Raw genomic sequence first — 20,888 nt, forward strand, 5'->3', positions numbered from 1 at the left:
TGCATGCATCTGTGTAGCTCTGTGTGTGTGTGGGTGTGTGAGTGTATGTAAGTGTGTGTGGGTGTGTGTCCAGTGCAGTCCCACCCGTGGTTGAAGGGAAAAGGCACTCAACTCTGTCTGCAAGGCAGCCACCTCCTCCTATGTGGCACAATGCAGTCTGACTGCGCTGTTAGTGTGATCATGTCCATGTGGCTGTGCATGTGTGTCCATGAGCGTGCATGTGGGTCACATTTTCAGTGTGTTTGTAACAGTTTGGGGCAAAGAGGGGGGGCTCTTATTTTTGGTTTGTGTCCCCCTAGGCAGTTTGTGACTGGTAGGCTGCAGTATCTTTGGTATTAGTGGCGGTTTCACAAACCACTCAGCTTAGTGAGGTAGCCACATTGGTTCTCACTACAAACGTCATTTTGTCAGCTTCATTCCTAAAGCTGAATCTAGCTATTTATCTATGCTCACTGAACTGTATACCACAAGTCAATTTAAGCTCATCTTCCTTTGGCAACATTAACTCACTGCTTACAGCAATGTGAGTCTGTACCTCCTGATCAGCTCCTCTACAATGACCATCTCTTATCTAATCTGCACTGCTAATCTGACTACATTGTTGGAAATGCTACAGTTGCATCTTAAGACCATACAGATAACTACTGAGTCCCAAGCGTAAACGCCCCGCACCACCACCCCACCCTCCAATAAAACATATTGAGTCAGCCAGGATATTTGGAGGTCATGTTTTGTCCCCCTTAATTTTACCCCATTCTCAGGGCTCAGCTTAAAGGGGGGGGGGGCTGAGAGTACCACAGTTCCAACATGAAATGCCAAAAGAGAGAAAGTGTCCGTCATTTATTCTTCTCTTCAGCAGCTCCCTGTTTTTCTTTTCTTTTCTCTTTCTTGCGGTAAATGTCCTGCAGGTCTATATTCACACAGAATGCAAAAAAAAGGAAAAAAAATGTCCTTCATTGGCCTCAGTCCTTGCATCCCTCTTTTTTTTTCCTTTTAAAAAGTCCTTCCTTTTTGTGTTTGATTTATCAACAAGGTGCCTTACATATGCACAACAGAGCACAATAGTAACAAGAAATAGAAACTTTGTGTCTATGGTACTAATTAAATACCCGCATCAATATAGAGAGGAAGGGGCGAGGGGTTGGAGGGGCAATGGGGTTAGAGGGACAGAGGAGGTAGAGAACCAAAGATAGAATGAGAGATTTTCTTCTGCTTCAAAATGTGTCCAGTTATGTGTTGGAGACATTTTCAGTTGTACTGTGTGTTTGGTATCTTTGTTGTTTGAGGTTTGGTTATTGTTCGCCTTTAAAATCTGATTCTTGTTTTTTTCTTTTGTTTTACTAAAAAAGTATAATTTCGTTCAGTTAAAAGCTGATTGTTGGGTGCTATGGCACACGCCGCCCATCATCTTCGGGGCGCACTGTAGCTGTGTGTTAACCATAGTACCATATTCTCTGACTCGCATTAAGGCAGTAAGCATTGGCACTAATTGTTGTAGCATTTTAACAGCTGAGTATGGTGTTTAGCTTTGGGCTAGCTACTGATAACCCTTGTGTGAGAATAACCAGATTTGACTGAAATCATATCTGTTGAGCTTTATTTTTTTGTTTTTTTTTTTTGTTTTTTTTTTTGTTTGTTTTGTTTTTTTTTTTTATTTTGCAGGCAGATGAGGGAAATGAATGGAAAATCAATGATTTCATAAAATGATGATTTTTCAGCCTCTGAAAAATAACCTAAAATAAACCTCCACTGCACCACAGATGTGTCTGACTTAGGGTGTCTTTCTGTTACATTTTTACTCTGTTGTACTTTCCCCTCCCATCTTTGTGTGATTTATTTATTTGTTTTTTTTGTATTTTGTTGATTCTTGTCAGATTTGGATTGCCTAAATAAATCCCTGCCTTTGCAAAATCCCTGCATTTTCAGCATTCAGGTTAACCATCCCCCTCCTCCGGCTTCACCAGTGCTGGTTGGATGAGGAACAACAATAGGATAATGGCTAGCTATTGATCTGCCTTCAAAGAGCTGCGAGGGCCTGAATGTGTTGTGCCATGACTTCTCCTCAGCATCTAGTGGCTCTTCCCTCCCTCTCTTCCACTCTGAACCCCCCCTTGCTCTGCTGGATGCAGGTCTCTGCTTTCAACAGCAGGGGGCACTGTTGCTCTGTCAGCGCAGGCAAGACCGAGGTTGGTGAGGTGTGCTGCTGCTGCTGTAGTGAGGCCTTTGTGTCCCCATCTCCACTGGGTCTCATGTGCTCCTCTTACATTCTGCTTTTCGTATGCAGCTGTAATGTAGTTGGCTGGATGCCCGAGCGTGTTGTTGTCATCGTTCGGGTCTCAGTTATTGATTAGAGGAAAAGCTCCCTGCAGAACAAAGAGCATGTCCAGACATCTCACCCGCCTCTCCTGTTGGTCAGAGAAACACAGACTCTGGGCTCAGGCTAAGAGTAACAATGACATGTCTCCCTACAGGCCTCCCAACATCTGTGCAAAAAATATATGAGACCTGGGCCTGGAAGACCTGAGTATCTACTGCCGAGTGTCTTGAGTTTCACCTTCAGGAGGGGTCAAGGCCTCGCTCTCTCTGTCTGCATCGATTCATTTTTCAATTCATTAGTTTGCCGTATGATCAGGCCGAGCTGCTCTCTGAAATGGCTGGCCATCAGGGAATACCTTTGGCCGAGGAATGAAGGAGACTGCAGGAGGAGGGGGGAGGTAGAGGCGGAGAACTGGAAAGCCTTGTTGTTTTTTTCATAGGCTGCGTTGTTTTCTTTATGACGGCCTTGTGTGTGTGCAGGATGGGGCTCTGATAATAAGGCTATGTGCTGTTCTGTTTTCAGAGTTATTGCCGTTCTCTTGCCCTTGTTGCTTCCGTGTGCCGGCGTACGGGGGGGGGGGGGGCAGTAAGGAGGCAGACACAAAGGAGGTGAGCTGAGAGGAAAAAGCAGAATCAGTGGCTACTTGGGTGGTGAAGGAGGAGGCCGGCATAATGTAAATACCGTCCAACAAAAACGTCAAATCTTTGGTGTCGCTTTGCTCTATCAGATGCCATAAAAATTATTTTCTCTCAAACAAAAAAAAAAAAAACTCAATGATTGTCCTTGTGTGTAAGTAATGCAGAGTGGACCTGACTTCACACTTCACCTTTAAGATTATGCTTGTTTCAGGTGAGAGCTTGAAATTTTAACTGACATAAAAGATGATTGCATGGCACAAAGGATTTTTTTCATCGTGTAGAGGACACCTTCAGATGGTCCAGGCCAGGTAGGGGTGTTATACACAGGCATTACCGCCAATTTCCCGTGTCGCCTGTTGTTCCAACCTGGTTCCCCAGCCCTCTGAAGGCCCTCTCCTCCTCTCAGGCTTTGGAGAAGGTAGTGGCAGAGGTGCCTGGCTGCCCAGGGCTGGTACCATGATCATCATGCCAGCGGTCCACACAGCGGCGGCGCGCATTCATGAAGAAGTTGCTGACGGTGCTGAGCTCCAAGCCGAGCTGCTGGGAGATGGTGATCTGCATTTCCTTGGATGGACGCTTATTCTCCTTGAAGATGGCAATGAGTGTGCGGCGCTGCAGGTCAGTGAAGACTAGACGCTGTTTCTTGGGCGCCGTGTTGCGGTCCTTGTGTTGCTCCTGTTCTTTGCGCTTGCAGGCTTGGTGTGGATGGTAGAGGTGGGAGGGATGGGAATGAGAGTGGGAGGCAAAGAGGAGAAAGGAAACACAAAGCAAGGTAAATATACAAAAGTGATCATTTTCTTGAGCAGATAACAGGAAATTGGAAGTGGAAAGAAGTAAAGTAACTAAACTATAATTACTCAGTACTTAAACGCATAAAACTAGTTTATACACCAGAAGATAGTGATGGAGCTACGGCTCCATCTCTATTGCCATATTAAAGTTGATTTAAAGCTAATCCATGCCTCCTGCCCAGTGGGAATATTCCTTCCATCCTGCAGAGTGCAGACAGGGACCCAGCCTGCGGTGAGAGAAAGATTGGGGGGGGGGGGGGGGGGGGGGCACTGGCTGTTGCCTGCTAGCTGGAGACACTGCTGTTTGATTCAATATTAATGCAGTTTGAGTCACAATGGGGGACTGAGTGACTGTTGCACAAAAGTAAGCATTTTGTGTTTGAGTGTGCATGTAGAAATGAAAGATAGAGGAGGGGCCGATGCTGGGAAAGAATAGGTTGGAGAGAGAAGAACAGAAAAGAAGCAGGAGTAAGACAAAGTGTGTGTGTGTGTGTGTGTGTGTGTGTGTGTGTGTGTGTGTGTGTGTGTGTGTGTGTGTGTGTGTGTGTGTGTGTGTGTGTGTGTAAGAACTAAAGAGAGGAGCTGAGATGAAGAGGGAGGGGCTGCGAGTGAAGGAGAAAGCGAGATATTGACTGACTTTGCTGTAGGAATTGGGGGGTTCTCTGTAGGGACTGAGGTCAGAATCCCCCCCCCAGCAGGTCTACAGTCTGCTACTTCAAACAGAGCCCACTGGAGCCCACTCTATTGAGCTCTGAGAGGGTATTTATAACCCCCCCCCCCCCCCCCCCCCTACCCCCTCCTCTCCCAAACACAAACACTGGAGAGGTGCTTGCACTGGCTGCTCTGAGCCCCTTCCCATACACAGAGCAATTTTCAAAAGAAAACACACCAAGTGTACTCTTCTACGTTTGGGAGGGTGTCCAAGGGGGTGATGGGGTTGCATGCAGCAAACGCAGAAATTAATAGTTAATGGAATGTGGGTAAGTGTGTTGTAACTCAAAGTATTTGTAGGAGACGGGTGGAAAGCAGCAGACAGGTGGAGGGTAAAAGGCAGAAATGGCGCCCAGAGATGGTGTAGTTAGTGTGCGTGTGTGTGTGTGTGTGTGTGTGTGTGTGTGTGTGTGTGTGTGTGTGTGTGTGTGTGTGTGTGTGTGTGTGTGTGTGTGTGGACGGCTAAGGCACCACCTCTGCAGCCACATGTTCCCCTGCTGACTGAGGATCGAATCCTGCCAGAACGCACTGTGTGTCCCTCTCAGCTTCCCTACTGTCTCAATAAAATGGGAGCAAATTGGAGAGAGAAAGAGAGCAGGAAAGATGCCATCCCTATGGGGTCTCCACCTGCTGCCGCTGGTATTGTCTGATACTTTCATACTCGCCTTCAGTAATGTCTCACTCTCACGCTGTGTGTGTATGCATTTAAGGACAGTTTTTTTTATGTTCTCCGATGTGTGTGTGTGTGTGTGTGTGTGTGTGTGTGTGTGTTAGTGAGGAGGCTGTGATTATGCTGAAGTGGCTGGAGCCAAGCAGTGGCGCTGTGTGTCTAATTACAGTGGAGCAGAGCCCATTGATCAGCCATTGCAGTCCAATCTGTTTACTACAGATGTCTAATCTGCACACTTGCGCATCCATCATATTCATATTTCACATCAACACTGCTGCTATATATTACACAAACATGCTAATATGCCACATACAAATTTGTCCATACTTGTACAAATAGTGTGCATACCATCATATATAATGCTTTGATTTATTAAAGGTTTAAGAGTAGGAATGATGATGAGAAAAGGGAGGAGGGTTATGAGGATGATGCCATTTCACGGTTTGCATGAAATTATTCACAGTAAGTTAGAGTCAGATGCTAAAGAATCAGCAGGACTGCTGTGAGAAATCATGAAACACAATTAAGCCTATACTTACTAAAATTATAACATCTTACATTTAGTGTTGATGTTACTCTAAACATACCAAACTAAATCCTGGTAGTTCCAGGGACAAACGATGATAGGGTCGCTTATATCATGGTTTTTATTATTATTATTATATTATTATTTTATTTTAACTGATGTATTTGTCATTTATCACTGTTATCTTTTTTTATCTCCAAAAACCAATAAATGTTAGTATTTAGCTTTTTCTTTTTCTCAAAAAATAGAGTTCCTTATTTCATGCTAATGTACACACACAGTTCATCATTTGTGACTTACAAATATCCTTTATAAAGAAATTCTATTGAGAATTACTGTTTCAGTCACAACATAATTTGAACATCACAGTTCCAATGATAAAGCTTAAGTGATCAAACATTTCCAGGTGTGATGAAATCTCTATTTATTCTACATTTGAGAACTTGTACTGGATCATCGAGGCCATCAGGGAGAAGTGTACTACCCATCAGAGACATGTCAGACAATATGGATTAAACTTGTGTGCAAGAGGATTTTTTTTCCCACCAGGACAATGAGCCTAACATGCATCTAAGCTCCACCAGGCCTGTTTGAAGTCCAAGGAGGAGCAGCAGTGTAGTGCTGACATGTGTGACATGTCTATTCCTCCACAGTCACTGGAATACGGAAAAGCCGAAACACAGACCCTCTGGGATGCTCGTGAACAGCGCTGGGTTAATTTTTTTTTTCTATTAAAGGTGAAAATACTAAATATTTAGCATTTTTGAGAACTCTTTTTTTAAAATAATTTTTAGATGTTGCATTTCTGTCTACACATTGAACAGATAATCTGGGTTAATTAACGCAGTTCTGTTACAAATGTGCATCTGATGTGAGTGTGTGAGTATTTTTATTATGGATCCCGCTTTTAGAACAGCTTCTTCAATTTTTAGTTATATAGATTCATTACTGTCTTAATATTTATTATGACACTCAATTCCCCATTTATTTTATGAAGCTTCCACTTGGTCGGAGCAGCTATATTTCCTCCTAGTGTGTGGCTTTATTCTTCTGTGGTTTATCCAGATGTGTGACCATGCACAGATATGCATTCAAAAAAAAAAAAAAAAAACAACCTCAGGTGGCATAAATGCAAAAGTGTTGTGTGTGTTTTTCAATTTTACATTAATACTCAAAAAAAAAAGAAAAAGATTTTTATCAGTAGCAGCATTTTGTCTTGCTTAGTTTTTATGGCTGAACATTTTGTTTTTCAGCAGTGGCCACCACTCCACACTGTGCAGTTACAGGCAGTAAAACCAGGATACTTCAGAAATGTGTTCATAAATTTCTTTTTAAGTGCCCAAACAAATACCAGCTATTTTACTAGGAACCCCTGTGAAATCCTATGCAACCAAATACATCAGCTTTGCCTTGAATTCTGCTTTTGAGATGATTCTTCATTTTTAATTTTCTCCTTTAAAAAATGGCTTTTTAATATATGTTTATTACAGAGGTCATGGTGGGTGGTGCATTAAACTGCAATATATTTTAAAGTGTTCCTAGTACTGCTCTAAAATTTAATATGTAAGATTAAAGAAAAACAAATCTCAAAATTTTCACCATGAATGCACCTGTTTTAGGGCAAGATGCGGAGTCAGCAGGAGGAGTGTTTCTCTATTAATGTGCCTCCACAGCAAGCTGACACAGTCCCAGCCTCTCTCCACATCTTTTCCACCGGATAGTCACGTTCTGCCACCTCATCGACCGCTTGCTTTGTTCCATTTCGGTCGGTAGGTGTCGCTCTCGTCGTGGCCCGGCTGCACGGGGCGCCATAGTGCGCTGCCTTTGCTACAGGCGCTGGATTTAGTAATCAATATCGATCGATCGGTGAGGAAGGGGGCCCTGATTACTGAACCAAGCTCGGCGTAGAAAAGAAAAAAAAATCGATCATTGCAGCTTTTAGAGCTACAGTAGGCACCGAGCAGAGAGACGGACATAAACTCATGCACAAAGAGCAGCCGGACAAGAGCAGAAATCCTGATTTGGCGCTGGGTGTTTTCCGAGGTGCGCATGATGCTGATAAAAGCTGCGGCCGGAGAGAAATGAGATTTCTATTACTCGCTTTGGAGCTGTTTTCAGGAGCTGACCTACTACTATACAAAGACTGATTCACACAAACACGTGTGTCCTGTGTTCTACTGTTTATATATATATATATATATATATATATATATATATATATATTCCGTGAATATGTATACATAGTGGAAGTCCAGTTAATCCTCATGAATGTCAATTCAAAGTCCCTCCAGATTGGGCTGTGCGTCCATACATCTCGGATTCTTTAATAATGCCTTTATGCTCGGATGAAAACGGTATAACAGACCTATTTCTTTTCCATTGATGACATTAATATTCTTTGCTTCACGACAAACCAAGCGAGGTTAAGAGAAAGGCCCTGGGTGTTCAATATCGATCGATAGATTCGTGAATAATTCGTGTGTGAAATTCAGTTCGTCCAATTAATTATGCCTCGGAGGGGGGAGTGGGCCTGGAGAGGAGATTCATGAAGGGGGCTGGAGACGCGAAAGCACACCAGGCAGGAATCGGCGGAGTGATGATCCAGCTTTCTGTGCTGTTGAAATCAGAGCAGGAAAATAAGTAAATTATCATCACCAGCTTCAGCTGTGCTTTCTGTATGATGCTGAATATTCACAGCTGTCTTTAGGAGGCCTCCTCTATCCCAGCAGATGTGAGCTCATCTTGAGCATTAATCATTTATTGATCATCACTGCCCTTCCTGCTCATAATGAGAAAGTCAAACCGCCTAATATTGTGCCTATATTAAAACATGATTACACATCTGCATAAAGAGCATCCCTGCTTGTTTTCGAAACCTTCTCGCTGGTTTGAAATCCAGACCTGGTGCCCTGTTTGTGATCCCTGTGAAGGATCAAAGGTCAACAGCATATGCTGATTTAATTAATTTACCAATGAGCATGTTTACCGGTTACGGTTGAGTGCGTTTACACACACACACACACACACACACACACACACACACACACACACACACACACACACACACACACACACACACACACACAGTTCCGCTCCTTTATTGTTGGAATGCAGTACTGTCTCCACTAATAATCTATGCAGCCTGCTTGCAGCTGCACTCTTCCCCATATTGTAAGAGGCGTGATTGGGCAATTTGATGTTAAAGCTTCAGCCTGTTTATTAAGTGACGTCTCTGCTGTTTTGCATGGGCTGTTGCCCTAAAGATTGATAGCAATGTGTATATGTATCCACACCGGCCTCTCTGTATACTGTGGCATTCGGCTGCAGGGGAGTGCCAAGCTCTCTCTCTCTCTTTCTCTCTCGCCAGGCCAAAACACTTCCTGCTCAATACTCCTTAATGTAATGAGTGAGAATTGGTGTTAATATACTGATAAAGCGGCACAATTTGTTTGTTTGCCTTCTCCTGCGACTCAGCTGCGAGGCATTTCTGTTCCAGCCCTTCAATAACACTCAACCTGAACTCAGTTACACCTTCGCCCACATCCCACCTTCAAGTCCATAAGACTGCTGCCTGAAACATTTTTGATCTAGCCTTTACCTTTAGATTTGATGTATTAGCTCTCACAGGCTCTCGTGTATGCACGGGAATTTTCATTTTCATGTTAAGTGGACATCAATAAACAAACAATTTTACGAGCTCCGTGTCAGCCTGAGATGCACAAAGTGCACCCGAGATATAGGAGTGTTCAGCCTTATTTCCATCCCAACGTGATATTAGTGAACCCAAGAAAATGCGCAGCTCTAAGAAATTCAATAATGAGTTGAGGCTGATGTCTGTGATGATCACGCTCCTTATGAGGTTTTGGATAATTAAAAGCACTCAGCCATTTAACCAAAAGATTGAAAGAACCTAACTGAAATTTAACCCGCAGTACTTTTTTGCCAGCTTAATAGCAGCCCTGGTCTGCATGGGCCATTTATTGTTATGAGTGGGTCCATTGTTAGAGTGATAATCTTATCTGTGATTATCATTGATTACAGTCATAATTGCCTGAGTTATGTGTGATAGCGGTAATCGCGATTCTTGTATTTATTATTCTTAATGTACAGACAGGGAGGCCATACGGTTACTTTCCCACAAACAACAGGTGTGGGTGCCGCTGCCGCTGTGGGTCTATTTATTTATTTATTTTTGGTAATTATTAATGTATTAGGAGCTCTTGCGGGAAAATTTGTGATTAATTTTGCTATTACTGAATCCCGAGCTGAATTTTGGTTTAAATAAAAAGAGACTTTCATACTCACATGAAATATATTATTTAAAAAACAGTCAAAAGTGATAAACTATTTAATTTCTTTACATTTTTATAAATTTTCCCCAGCACAAATCATTCTCCTAAAATTCATCAGCGTTTAATTAATTAAATAAACATGTCGTTTAATTATTAATCTGTCTCTTTTGGATTTCTGGTGTGTGTGAAGAGGAAAGCTGCTTTAATCTGTCACATGCTCCTTTATAGTGAAAATGATGAAAATTACAATAGAATATTTACCTGAACAACTTACTTTCCTGTGTAGATACCACGCTATCAACTTTCTCGCGGGACTAGCGGGATCTGCTCACGTTGATTAGGGCAACGTTTACCTCCTTTTTAAAAAATATTTGCACTTCTGGATGGAAGTGTACAGATTCTTGCACCATTTCAAGGTTTGATTCACTTCATTTCTCAAAAAATCAAAAATAAAATAAAATAAAAAATAATCAAAATGTCACATGGCCGCCAGGCTGTCACTTTTCTGCTAATTTTTTATTTGTCGCAGGAGAATCATCACACTGATCTGCAGTCAGATGATACTGTTTACTCTCCACGGGGACACAGACAGGTTTTCAATATGCAGGATTTTCCAGATTCAGTTCAATACCGTTCTCTCTCAATCATGCGAAGAGAGAGTCAACACAAATATTTCCAACCTTTATTTCCCTACCCCTTATTGCACTGATGTAATTGCATTTATCTGATTTATTATCTCCAGTGTAAGACGAAAGGATATTAAAATAAGAAAAAAAAAATTATAAAATGAGGTGATGTGTCTTTATTCTGTTACAAAATGCACATGGTTTTAAATGTAAGATTTTATTTTTATATTACGGAGTTTTGTTTTTGTTTTTTTCGAAGATTGACTTATCGCTTTAAAACAGTTTTATTTAAAAGTTGTCTAACTGATATTTATGTTTTTATTTTGTATAGGTCTATATATATATTTATGGATAGTAAGATATTATATATTTAAGTAACTGTAACTGATCAGCAAACAGCAGTGATATATTTCAATAAAAATAATTATATATTTTTTTCTTTTTAATACACATTTAACACAGACTAAAAACTTGTAGCATTAATAATTGTTACACACGCCGCAGTATTCTCACACATTCAGAAAGCCTGAATAACTGAAGAAACGCATCGTCAGCGTATTCATATCGCCTGACTAAAGCAACAAATTAACCAAATTATTAATTTTAGCTAAAACCCGAAGGCAGTTCGTTATATTTAATAACATGTAACACAAAGGCTGCATAGGCTGGCATCGATTCATTCATCAATTGATTTCACAGTCGTTTTGTTCCTTTGTTGATCTGTGTGGGGTTGCCCAACCGGAGTTTCGGGTTGCATCTGTGGGTACGATAAGCGGTGTGTGTGTGTGTGTGTGTGTGTGTGTGTGTGTGTGTGTGTGTGTGTGTGTGTGTGTGTGTGTGTGTGTGTGTGTGCGTGCGTGTGTGTTTTGCGGTTTTGTTTTGATCGACCCCAGGAAGACTTAAGGCTCCTTACATACAAACCATCTGTAGACTTCTTTCTTTCCAGATATGATTTGTCAGCAGAAGAATTTCTGTCTCTACCTGCTTTTTTTTTTTTTCATTTTTCTTTCTGCATGTATCGGATGGCCCGAAATGATACAAAACATACTGTATAAGCTACTTTACATCGTGAACAAATGTCAATTAAATAACTGAATCTTGTTTTGTGTCTTTCAAATATTATTTTTTTCCTTAGCGAGTGAACCAAATTAACAAAAGTTTTAATTTAAATGATACTTTGATATCTGATTTTTGCACAAAAATTCCTCATTTCTTGTTCTATACAACTGAAATAACTGTATAGAAATGTGAAATATCCCTTAATACGATGTTAAATGACTTATTGTTTTTATTGCTTAAAAAAAAAGAAAAGTATTACAGTATTCAAATGGATATCCGTCTCTCTCTTTAATTGCGTGGACAGTGTCCTTGCCTTCTGTTCTTAGCCGCGCATTAAACAAGCCATTATCGGGCCTTTAATAACCGATGACCTGTCAGAGCGTCAGATAAGAAGGGAGTGGATGGAATCGCTGCTGCTTCGACGCCGGTGGACACTGATTTATAAGCAGCGGTTGGTTTAGGCTACTCGTCCAAAAAAAAAGTATTCTGTTGCTTATTTCTTGAAGAATCGGCGACATCTCGGAAATAGCAGAGCTAATCACCGCTCAGGATAAATCAGGGGAGAGGAGGAACTTGCACAGATGATAAATTAACCGTTTGGAGTGTTTTGTAATAGTGAAAATGTCACTGAAAAGATGCTTGGCAGAAATTTCGGAGAAAACTGTGCAGGTGCACAGGAGCAAGCAGAGTGTTTCGGGGGGCACCCCGGCGTTACATAACTGCGGACTGGACTGACACACTGAGGTCCAGTCAACATTTTAATTGCACAACAGCCTGCTCTTTGGAGTCCTCGCTTACTTATGGTCTTACATAAACTACCACAGACTGCAAAAAGTAAAAAATAAATAAATAAATAAATAACAACAATAACAAAAACACACGGTATTATTGTCTGCTTTCAGCAGGCATCTTTACACACAGCTCCACAGAGGATTCGTTCATTTCACATTTTAAAACCATTTTGTGCCGCTATTTAACTTCAAAGCGCAAGGACGAATATTGAGATTGCATTATGATTATCTTTGGACCCTTTGTGTTTTTACTTGGAAAGAGGGGAACGCGCGCGGTGCCATTAACCATTTGATGGTAGCCGCGTGCATTCCGTTGACTCTGCCAGCAATTTGATTTAAAGGTCATTCTCTCCTATCGATCCGGTTTGGCGAGGGGGCGACTGAGTAGCGTAGGAATTGATCATCTAAAATAGAAGAGACGGTATTCGAGACTGTACAGACCTCGACTGCATTTATAATTGCTAACCACGTACCCCGTGTGAATTGGAACGTGCGTGTGCTATAAGAGAAATGGGTGAAGATGTGGGAGAGACGACGCCGGCTCCCTCTTCCGCCAGGCTAATCTGATTTCTATTAAAATTACATTATTTTGAATAATAAGGTCGACATGGTCAGGGTAGTGTTTGTAGGACGGGGCAGAGTGGGCGGGATGTATAATGAGCAAAAAGAGGTTAAACGACTGTGAACTTTGAGTGGTCTCTTGCTGCTAATCCCACTATATCACAGAACTAGAGGGGAGCCAAGCTCTCAGATTTTCAAGTCAGCACTTGACAATTTTGGCCAGAGTACGAAGAGAACAAGATTCATTCTGCTATGTGTTATGAAAGGTGAGCTGTTAATGGGGGAAAAGGTGTTGCATGGTGGAGATGGAGGGGGTTGCATGGCTGCATGGCGCAGCTCCAGAGATGGAAAGGAGATGCCGGGGAATGGAAATCGATACAGATGCAGGGCTCACCAGATCGGCCTTAACAATTGGCGCAGACGCACTCTACATCCCGATCACATACATGTATACTGGAGAGTAGAAATGGAGGAGGCGACATGTATGCGGAGCTGGTGGTAAAATACTATCCCGTGGGAAGCTAAAATCTATATAAATAAACGTATATAGTAGAACTTTCTGTTGTTTAAGAGTTCCCAGATGACTTCAGTGGTGCTTTCCATTATAAATCCCAATTTCACACTCAAACATCGAGATTTCTGCAAATGTAAGGTTGATTTAAAGCTTTAGGAGTCTATACAGCCAGCCTATCCACGCGAGGTTACAGACAATGTCATTTCGCGAGATGTCATTTCATCTGAAATGAGCCTCACTGAACATGGGTTTTAAACAAAATAGCCTCGAGGTATAACCTCAAGAAAATGACTGTTGCTCTCCCACCAGGGGATTGCAAAGGCGATGCTTATACACGCTGTCTCAGTACTTACAGCACATGATGCTGTGCTTAACGAACAACGAAGGTCTGAAACCACAGCTGCACTGTTTACTCCCCTATCTTCCCCTCATACATCAATTATTAACGTACCAATCGATTATTTCACAGGCCAACATCAAGCCATCTTTTCATGTAAAATAAATAAATAAAAAATGTAAAAAAAAAATTTTTTTAAATCCTGTTTTAGATTATCCCTCATGAATCACATCTTAATGTTTTTACCAATTAAATTATACTTGCTTGCAAACAAAAAGATGACACCTTCTATCCTTTTTTTTTCAGGATATTTTGGTGAACATTCCAAAATAAAGATGACCTCCAGTTTGCACGCTGCAGCTTCCAAAAGAAGCTGGAGATGTGATTTAAATGGAAACCCCGATGGGCTTCGTCCTGGACTGGAAAGTAGGGTGCATGGTGGTGTGATTGACGCTATTGTGGATTGTAATATTGATCGTTGCGTGGAAGCTGTTGGATGAAATAATGGTCTTTAGGGCCCACAACAATGGTATTAAGTATGTATTTGGAAAACTGCAGTTCTCCACCTTAAACTGTCCTCAAATCATACTCAAGGTTCTTCAGTCCAGCGGTGGATATTTCAGCACTCTGGACAGCGCCTTAATACCACAAACTGGCCAGCAGGAAAACTGCCTCATACTCATACCAAACGCTTTGTAGACATAAATAAAAAGCTTTAACCAACTATAACCTTCTCTATTCTACTCACAAACCAATATAAATCGATTTAATTTAAAGAAAAGCAACAATTTAATTGAAATATACAAAATACCCCATATTTATCAGTCTGGTGTAATATAAAAGCCTGAGTTGATCTCAAAATGATGAACCCCTAACGAAAATGAAGGCCATACATTGCAAGGAAGGGAAATAGACTGGACATCTTAATAAAAACATATATTTACCAAGGAAAATGAATGGATTAGTGCAGCGAGGAAAGGGCGCAGAGTAACGGTGATGGGGGATGGTGGATGGGGTTGAGTATTGCTCCAGGATTAGGCCTGTGTAAACTGCGTGTAGTCCATTGAAACATGAATAGAGGCCTCCCACCGTCATTCTCAACAATGTTTTTCCTCTGTGTCCTGTGGGTCTTGACCTCCACACCCTGGCACGTGCTCCGGCCATTCATATGGAAATGAACCTATTGCGCTTTTTTTTTTTTTGAGAGACAGAGGGGGGGGGGGGGGGGGGGGGGGGTACTTTGGCATGCCATGGCACATTATCACTGGTAAATGAAAAGAAACGAAGCAAATATCTTGTACTACGGTGAAAGTTAGGAATGCATACAGCGCGCCATTCATTTTCTGTGCTGTCCAGCATCTGTCTGGAAAAACATGTAGGCGTGATGTACGAAATCCCAAAGAACAAATGAGCTACTATATCCTGCATAAAACAAATGGAACATGATCACAGCAACGAAAAATATGTGCAGGGGCGTATTTTTAACACCAGCTGTCCCCTTTCCCAACCTTTTCCTACTCCCCCCACCCCATCCCCCCTTCTGCTCCGGGGAGAAACCAATGGGAGAGAGTGCTGAGGCGGGATAATTGATAGATGCACTGGCTATCCTTATCGATCAGGGCTGTATTGACTCGACCAAATACATTGAGATGGAGTGTGGAATTCAACACAGATGCAAAGACGAATTGTTTTCATCGTTAATGCGATCTTTAAATGCCCCCCAAACCTCACTCTGCCCGCGTCTCTCTTAAAGCTGCCTGCTTTTACAACAGCCGTCTGGCTAATATATGTACCTTAAGACGTTCAGAGAGTGCATGCAAAGCGTTCTTGTTTGCGTGGCCTGGGTCTGCATATGAACAACACAATAGGTGGAGAAAGCATTAGGAGATGTTAAGCGTGAAGGACACAAATCTCTTGAATCCCCCCGCCCCAAACGTGCCTACGTCTGCTCAGTTTTTCCTTTCAGGAGTGAATTGTCGTGTGTGCGCGGACACTGGCATTTTCGCATTAGCTAAGCAGGGCAGCTGCATTGATTTGTGTGACTGTGATGAATTTGGAATAGTAATTTGAATTTATTGATTGATGTGGCCTAGCGAGTATCGCCCAGCCTTACTTTCAGCATCAAAACCCCAACCCGCCTCCCCCAACTCCCACTCCCAACCCACATGCAAGCCGAGGATAATTGTGATTTTAAATGCAATAAGTAAAATGTTGCTCCCTGCATTTACATACAAGTCATTTGTCATTTTATCCGCCTAGAGTTTCCCTGAATCTATTGTGGCAACATGGTAACGCACAATGGAAGTTTAAAAATCAGCTGTTTCCAAAAAGAAAACTAAGCATTTATAAATAGTATAGTGTAAATTTCTAATAACTTAATGTATTAATATGATGCTTGAGAACATTTGCATTATCTGGGGAAAAAATGCTGCTCTTATTTTCGCTCTTCAGCCGAAAATTGAGCACTTCTAGGCTGTCCTGGACCTGACCACATTAAAATATGCAGTAGCTGTGTGCTGCACAGGACTGTGCCACTCCAACACGTTAGTTGAACTGAGGGGTTTTATCCTGATGCCGGGTGTGGAAGATATAAAACCCCATAGCCCAATTAGCTTTAACAGCAGTGGCACTTAAAGAGACAATTGTGGAGTGTTTAAATCTTTATTTACCAGAACCCCACTAAATACGCAAAGGAACAATTTACATGCCATTAAGTGCTTTTCAATAGGGCATTGACTGGAACTAAAATATGCCACTATATCTGCTTAATTGAACTGTTCACTGAAATACGACACAGAAGAGCTGATTGACGTTTGGAAGAGCAGCACATCTAAACAAGGCCTTTACAGAAACATCAATGATGGGGGGGGACCTTTCACTCACATCTTTGTATTAACTCCACCGTGGCGCTTGTTTTCATTTATGTCCTATTAATCAGGTTGCAAGTGTTAAATACTTTAAAGGAGGCAGAGATTTGGGTTCAAATCACAGCCTTTAATGTGACAATCTTTAAGCAATAAAATTAGAAAAGATGGATCAAAGTGGCGATCCATTCAGGAAACCACAATGGCGAGGCAGAGAGGGTTTGTGCCACAGTTTATATTTCTCCGTTTCTTTCTGTTGAGCTAAGAACTCATATAACTTCACAACCCGCAATAAACAATTTCTTATCACAATAACTAAATAGTCCTTAAATCACATTAGTAGACAAGATATCCCAGAGAGTAGAAGGGACAACACAGCCAGAGAAAGACGCATCTGTTTGTGTCTTTCAGATCCAAATCGATCATTTATCACTGCGCTACTCTGAAAGGGGACGCCTGGACCTGAAATATTGATCCATAGGAGGTCATGCTCCCCAGACTCTTTGGCCAGGCCTCAGACGATCCTTGTTTGCGGCCACGCACGTATTTGACAAGGAAAGTGCCAAAGAATTAGATCAGGTTTGTTTGATAAATAAAACTGGGTATCTGAGTTACAATGATATCAAAGCGTAAAGTTTACCTTTAAAGTAAGATGCAATCATTTTGCTTTGATTTCCTTTGTTTGGCCTCTTTCTGTGTTCTCTGTGTGTATATATTTGTGTGTGTGTGTGTGTGTGTGTGTGTGTGTGTGTGTGTGTGTGTGTGTGTGTGTGTGTGTGTGTGTGTGTGTGTGTGTGTGTGTGTGTGTGTGTGTGTGTGTGTGAGAGAGAGAGAGAGAGAGAGAGAGAGAGAGAGAGAGAGAGAGAGAGAGAGAGAGAGGGGTGTGAGACAGAGGAAGATGGATGAACGCATGCATACTGTACTCGTGCGTAAAAGTGCTGTAAGTGCGTAAAGCCAAAAATGTCTAAGCAGACTCGGTTTGCTTATGAGAGATGCATCTGCTTATGAGAGATGACCCTTCTCTTTTGTTTATCACACAATGTCTGTTTATACTACTGTGCATTGTAGCATCAATCAAAATATAGATCTCCCCCAACATTTAACACCCCAACTGTCATGATGAAGTTTTACTCGATACAATCGACTAATAACTTCTACTAATGTCTATTTGAGCAGCTATTGACAGTCTCGCCACATTGACTTCTAATTGATCCCTCCACATCACTCAGGCTGTCTCCTCACTCACCTGCAAGCCTGAGCGCTGACATCCGCTGGAACTCGGGCTCCTGGAGCCACTTCCACATCCTCCTGAACGTCTCCCGGCCAGACTTGAGTTTACTCCACGGTTTAGGATTCCGCAGCAGGTCAGACAGAGTTCCCTGGGACCGACACAAGATCCTCTGAGCAAAGATGGCCTGGGGGATGCTGTAGCGCTTGAGCTCTGCTGTTATTCGCTGTGCCACCTCCTTGGTGTTTATCTCCTCCACCTGTCCTGACCCAGCTCCTTGCCCGCCTCCCACCACCGTCTGTCTGTCTCGGTCTGAAAGCATGGATCCGTTTGCCTGAGAGTGCGGATGGCTGTGATGGTGTATGCCGTTCAAGGATGTCATTAGCCCGCCCCCGTGACCCCCAAGACCGCGGGCCAAATGATCTTCACCCCTGGACAGCATGGCTGCGTGAGACTCAAACCCCCCCGAGGAGAGCATTTTGTCATTGGAGAGGTGAGCTCCAGGACCGTAGGCGCTTAGAGTCTGCTGGGAGCTGTGCAAAGACCCGAGACCATTGGACAGAGGGGACAGGGGCTGCCCCATGCCGGACATGTCTTTGGGGTAGTGGCCATAGAGGTTACTCATAGACGCGAGGCTTCGGTCGTCTCTCATCAGGGTAAAGCTGCCGCTGACGTTCCCAGCTGCAAGTCTCTGGTGTGCTGGATGATGGTGAGCATGTGGGTGTGGATGGTGAAATTTCTCCGAGACGGTGGATATGGGGGGCAGGTGCTGTAGCGGCGTCAGCGTGGTATAGGTGCTGCTCAGGCTCATCCCGGAGTCGCACGACATGGTCATTGCCGGATGCAGGGGGGCAGACAAAGCGTGGTCTGAACGATAGTCCCCTGCTCCCTCTAGTATCGAGGCCATGCTGGACACCATGGCTGACCGTCCGTGCGACACCAAGTTCCGATGCGACGCCGACGACTGGCGCGCGTGTGGGGAGTTCATTAAGTCGCTCGTTTGATGAGAGTGTGATACACCGTGCAGATTTCCGATGTTTTCCATTGTAAGCTCCATCGTTGAAAGGATCTTTATTTCCACCCCTCACGCCACTCTCTCGCTCTCCCTCGCTTCTCTCCCTCTCTCTCCCTCTCCCTCTGTCGCTCTATCTCACACTCCTTTCCAATAAATTTTAAACGATTTCAAAGCCAAGCCATTGATTGTAGTTGCCTCTCCGCAGTCAATCCAGCATGGTTTTAAAAGATCGGGTCCCAGTCGCCAAACAAACTGCGCCGCAAACCGCTGCTCAGTGTATGAAGGTGTCTGCGCCTGCCTGGATTTCTCTCGTTGCTGAGCACCTTCTACTATACCCAAAGCGCTGCTCCGCTCACTGTGTGTATATTGACGTGCCCGCGCTCCTGTTAAGATGAGACCGAGCCTGTGCGCAAGTGCGCGCCCCCGTGGCCTATCCTCGCACTCGCTAACCCAGTCTGGGGCCAATCTGACGTCACTGGCCCCCTTGTCAGGGCTCGCTCCAGTTGTAAAGTGTGGACCTCAAATTCCCGAAAAGATTGCGTTAGACACGTTAGATAAAACACAGAACTTTGCAATGTGCAACATTTACACTCAGATGGATAAGAAGGACGTGCTCCTTGTTTTGTCTGATAAAAGATTTTGACAGGCGCCAGCAACACATGTGATAGCTGTGTTGAAGGTTAAACATTAATTGACGAGTGTCACAACAGATCACGAGGGCGAGGAAAAAGCAGATCTTGAAGTTGAGGTCATAGCTTACATTCTTTATTTTTCTAGCTATAAATTAAGCATGCACGATTTATTGATAGATATCGAAAGAATTAAATTTATACATATAATAAAATATTTAACAATGTAATAAAACGTGTGAATTACAGCTTTAAGTCACGTGTCTGACCTTTGACATGTCCATTGTAGCCAGTTTCCTAAGGCATACCTCTTCAGAAATCAGAAATGTAAATTATAAAATGTTTCTGAAATGTTTGCTTATACTCAGAACTTTTTTTAAAAGTTTTTTTTTTCCTCCAGCAAATGTTACTGAATAAATCTGTCGAGTTTTATTTCATCATTGCCTCTAGGCTTTGACCCCTTTCGCATCTTTGCTCCTCGAATTCAGGCCACGAAAATCAAACTTTCTCACATATATTCCAACATAATATCCCATGCCTATAAACATCTGCGTGAAACTTGCTTGCTGCTCGCTGGTGTCAATCCAGTTCTACAATCTATCAATGTCAAAGTATGTATGGATCAGGGGATCTATCGATAGGTTGGTGCCTATTACAGAAGCCCACAGTATGGATACTATATAGCGGCATGTTGAGATCGAGTGATTGGACTCTGTGAAATGGGCTAAAGAATAGGTCGTGGAGAGCTTAAAACTTCACTGAAGTCGTTAAATACTTTTTTTAAGCTACTATAAGCGGCAAGTACATTTATTACTCTTTGTACTGCTGCTTGTCACTGCGTAAAATCTATCGCATGCATAATAGTAGTAATCAATTTGTTAAAACATGCATACCGTTTTTGACTTAATGATCTGCTACTGTGGTTATTTTCTGCAGTGTTGTTATGCAACTAACTGGTCCCCAAATTTAGCAGATGAATCAATGGCAACGTGGCGGTAAAAAAAAAAAAAAAAAAAAAAAAAAAAAAAGCTGGAAAAACGAAATAAGAAACGTCTTAATTATAATTTACAATGTCGTTATTATTTTTATGGTTGCTGTGTCTAGCCTGTTATATGCAGTTGTGCAGGCTTATATAGAGTGAAATTTGCCCATTAATCTCCTAATATCAAGACATAAACACTTCTATGAAATCTATAAACCATTTACAACACACTGGTGTGTGTGTGTGTGTGTGTGTGTGTGTGTGTGTGAGTGTGTGTGTGTGTGTGTGTGTGTGTGTGTGTGTGTGTGTGTGTGTGTGTGTGTGTGTGTGTGTCACC

General features: G+C 42.5%; 1 protein-coding gene across 1 annotated transcript; it reads right to left on the reverse strand.

The window, feature by feature from the left end:
* Window positions 1-1,905: 1,905 nt before the first annotated feature.
* Window positions 1,906-19,252, reverse strand: onecut3a (one cut homeobox 3a). The gene is made up of 2 exons (XM_030727788.1): window positions 17,944-19,252; window positions 1,906-3,650 (listed from the first exon to the last, which is right to left on the reverse strand). The coding sequence occupies exons 1-2, from the start codon at window positions 18,980-18,982 to the stop codon at window positions 3,358-3,360; spliced, it is 1,332 nt and encodes a 443-aa protein (XP_030583648.1). The 5' UTR covers window positions 18,983-19,252; the 3' UTR covers window positions 1,906-3,357.
* Between the last annotated feature and the right edge of the window lie 1,636 nt (window positions 19,253-20,888).

Source organism: Archocentrus centrarchus, chromosome 4 (assembly GCF_007364275.1).
Source record: "Archocentrus centrarchus isolate MPI-CPG fArcCen1 chromosome 4, fArcCen1, whole genome shotgun sequence".
Lineage (NCBI taxonomy): Eukaryota > Metazoa > Chordata > Actinopteri > Cichliformes > Cichlidae > Archocentrus > Archocentrus centrarchus.